This window comes from Alligator sinensis, unplaced genomic scaffold (assembly GCF_000455745.1).
Source record: "Alligator sinensis unplaced genomic scaffold, ASM45574v1 scaffold1065_1, whole genome shotgun sequence".
Taxonomy (NCBI): Eukaryota; Metazoa; Chordata; order Crocodylia; family Alligatoridae; genus Alligator; species Alligator sinensis.
In genome coordinates this window covers 642,650-646,097 of record NW_005842812.1, presented here as the reverse complement: position 1 = coordinate 646,097, position 3,448 = coordinate 642,650, and the positions used below count along the sequence as shown (strand labels likewise).

General features: G+C 63.4%; 1 protein-coding gene across 1 annotated transcript in view; it reads left to right on the top strand.

Moving 5' to 3' along the window:
* The window catches only part of NACA (nascent polypeptide associated complex subunit alpha), a 9,659-nt gene that overhangs the window by 5,162 nt on the left and 1,049 nt on the right, over positions 1 to 3,448 (top strand). Inside the window, exons 3-5 of the mRNA XM_014525471.2 lie at positions 2,474 to 2,559; positions 2,736 to 2,813; positions 3,172 to 3,318. Coding sequence (XP_014380957.2) covers positions 2,474 to 2,559; positions 2,736 to 2,813; positions 3,172 to 3,318 — 311 coding nt within the window. The remainder of the gene's footprint in view (positions 1 to 2,473; positions 2,560 to 2,735; positions 2,814 to 3,171; positions 3,319 to 3,448) is intronic.

Here is a 3,448-nt window from a genome sequence, read left to right as displayed (position 1 = left end):
TTATCATGTCCTATGAAGCTCGCAGCTCCAGTGGCTGGTATGGCCGTGACAATGGCCAGCCCCTCTGCCCCAGTCCAGGTCCCTGGGGCCCCAGCTGCTTCTGCAGCTCCAGGCTCTCAGTCTGCTGCCACCTCCCTGGCTTCCCCCACTCCAGCCTCTCCTGTTTGTCCTCTTATCCCCATCTCCTCTGCTGTCCCCCTGGGCACCCCTGTGACAACAGCTGGGCCATTGCCTGCTCCTCCACTGGTTCCTGTCACCCCTCCTGTCACTGTAGCTGCCCTGGTAGGCCCTTCCCCCGGGATCCTGGCTGCTGCTGCTCTGTCTCAGAGTTCTGCCTCTCTGGCAGCTGCCCCAGGTCCCTTGTCTCCCCCCACAACACCAGCAGCAGGTCCTGCTTTGCCACCAGGTCCAGTCCTGGCCCCTGCAACCCCCTCCCCTCCCGCTCCCCTGACAGCCCCTGGACCACAGCCTGGGACACCAGCCACAGCTGCTCCCCCCTCTCTGCCAGCTCCTGCCCCTGCCCCCATGACCTCTCCTGCTCCCTTGGGAGCGCCGGCTGTGGCCCCGGTGACATCACCCATGGTGCCAACCCCCAGCTCTGCCCCTGCAACTGTCCCTATGACCTCAATAGTGGGGGCTCCACTCCCTGCCCCTGGGACCCCTCAGGTTCCCACCTCTGCCCCCAGAACACCTTTGGCAGCTGCTTCTCTGCCATGTCCTGCCCCTGCTGCCCCTCCCAAGTCCCCTACTCCTGAGTCTCTCCTGCCCCCGCTCCTTCCACCTGCTTCCCCTGGGCTGGGGGCTCCAGCCCTCCTTAGCCCTGCACCCCCAGCTCCCTCTGAGGCTCCAGGTTCTCCCCTGCTCGCTCTCTCTCTCGCCCCTACAGCTTCTCCCAGGGCATCTATTCCTCCTCCAGCTGCCCCAGCCCCATCTCTTTCTCCTGGGGCCCCTCTGGCCCCAGTTCCGGTCACCCCCACTCTACCTGCTGCCTCTCTGAGCCCTCTTTCTCCTGCTGGGGCTCCTGCTCCTGTCTCAGAGGCATTAGCGGAGTCTGCCACCCCCAGCTCTGCCTCAGGTGACAGCCTGGCTCCTGTCCAGCCCCCCAGGACACAAGCTGCCCCGTGTCTGGCCTCCACAGCCCTCCCTGCTTTTCCTGTTACCCCAGCGAGTGCTGCAGCGCAGCCTCCTACCCCTGAGAAGAATCTGTCACCTGCCCCCATCCCTGCCAAGCTGCCTGCTCCTCCAGCCTCAGCTGCTCCCACTCCCAAAGCCCCACCTCCAACCCCTGCCCCTGCTCCTGCCATTGAGGACGACGAGCTGCCGCCCCTGATCCCCCCGGAGGGGCCCGCTGACGAGCCGCCCCTGCAGCCCGTCCTGGTGGACCTCTCCTCTCCCAGAGCGGCCGCAGCCCCGGCCGATGTCCCCGCTCCTCCTCCTGCGGCCCCGGCTCTGGCCAAGCCGCCTGTGCTGAAGAATGACAAGGGTATTTGTTGCCTGGGTGTGCTGTGCGCATGGAGTGTCCCCAGCCGCCCACCGTGCACTAACCCACAACCCAGCTTGGTAGTCTAGAGGGTGGCGTCCCCACAGCCTGCCTGGGCCAGGGTGGGCAGGCAGGCTGCGGGTGCTGCATGGTGTTGCGTGTCACTAACGGGGCTCCCACACACGTGCACACACAGCTTGGGGGGCGGGGGAGTTCAGCTCAGTGTTTCCCAGTCACCCGGTTTGAGCCCCAGGCAGCTGCTTTGCCAGCGTCTGCTGCGTGTCTAACCCATCCCTCCCTAGCCCACCTGCATCTGGGGCTGCAGGGTCACTCCAAGGCCTTCAGAGGTCAGGGTAGGATGCAGACACTGGAGCTGCCCATGAGGCAGGTGCTCACTGCTTTGGCTTCCCTCTGTGTCAGCCACATCCATCCACTTCCCTGCCTTTCGTGGGGGTGGGGGGTTGCAGCTGCCACTCAAGCGTGCCCTGCAGGCTGAGGGCACATGCCAGTCTACCTGTTTGTGGCTGTATCTAGACTGTGGTGGGGCTGCTGCCCCCAAAGCTGCTGCCTTGCTCACAGGGAGATTTGTGCCAGCTTCATGCCTGGCACAGCCACTGGCTTACAGGACCCAGAGCCATCTCACCCGATGGGGGTTTGACCCCACCAGTGGAGCCAGCAAGAGGCCAGGCTCCAAGAGAATCGGATCTGGTCCCCATGAGCTACACTGGCCTACTCCCTGGAGGGACCGGAGCCACCTTCACGCTGGCGTCTGGCACATGGCACTGTGTTGTCAGGGCTAGGGCTGGGTCCTGAGAAAGACACAGCCTTTGTAATCCACTGGGCCTGGAGAACAAACTGGGCACCCAGCACCACAGATCCAACATTCACAGCACCACGGTGGGGGCCCAGCCTGAGCAGGTCTGGCTGTTCTGTCTTGGCCTGCCTGCCCCTCGCTCCGTGCTGGGAAACCTGACACCTATTTTCTCTCCCCAGGGTCTGGCACAGAGTCCGACAGCGACGAATCCGTCCCAGAGCTCGAGGAGCAGGACTCCACACAGGCCACAACACAGCAGGCACAGGTGAGGGCCCCGCCAGACGGGAGGAGGGTCCTACTGCACTGGGGATGGGCGCGAACCTGGGAAAGATGTGGATGGCATCATATAAGCCCTGGGCTTCATGGGCAGCTCTCCAGCAATAGGAGCAACTGGCCTACCCCCACTGCTGTCTGATGGTCCTCTTGCCTGTGTTCCTGCAGCTCGCAGCAGCCGCCGAGATAGATGAAGAACCCGTCAGCAAAGCAAAACAGAGCCGGAGCGAAAAGAAGGCACGGAAGGTATGAGGAGGGGCTGACGTGGTCCAAGCTGTGCGGTCCCCCCACAGGCAGCTTGGGAGAGCCTGGCAGCAGGAAGTCAGGCCCGGCCCAGCCTCAGCCCTGCCTCAGCCTGGCTCAAGGGAGCTCATGACCACCTGCCCCACTGCTCTGAGCTTCCCTGTCTATGAGAGAAGCTAGAGCACATGGAGTTAGCCCAGGGTCCCATGGTGAAACTGAGGCCCAAACCTGGCCTCTACTTTCCCCCTCCACCCCCCATCTCTGACCGTGGTTCTATAGCAGTCCAGTGCTGAGGCTGTGCCAGCCCTCTGGGACATGATGAGCCCCAGCCCGATACCTCCCTGCTCCCTTCACTCTCTAGGCAATGTCCAAGCTGGGCCTTCGCCAGGTCACGGGAGTAACCAGGGTCACCATCCGGAAATCTAAGAACATCCTCTTCGTCATCACAAAGCCAGACGTGTACAAGAGCCCCGCGTCAGACACCTACATTGTCTTCGGGGAGGCCAAGGTGTGGGGGCGGTCTGGGCCATCTGTCTCTCACTGACCTATGTCTGGGTCGTGGTGGCAGTGGCGGGGACTTTTCTTCTGTGGGTGTGGGCACTGCAGGAGTGTTCCCTGGCACCTTGTCTGGGGGTGGT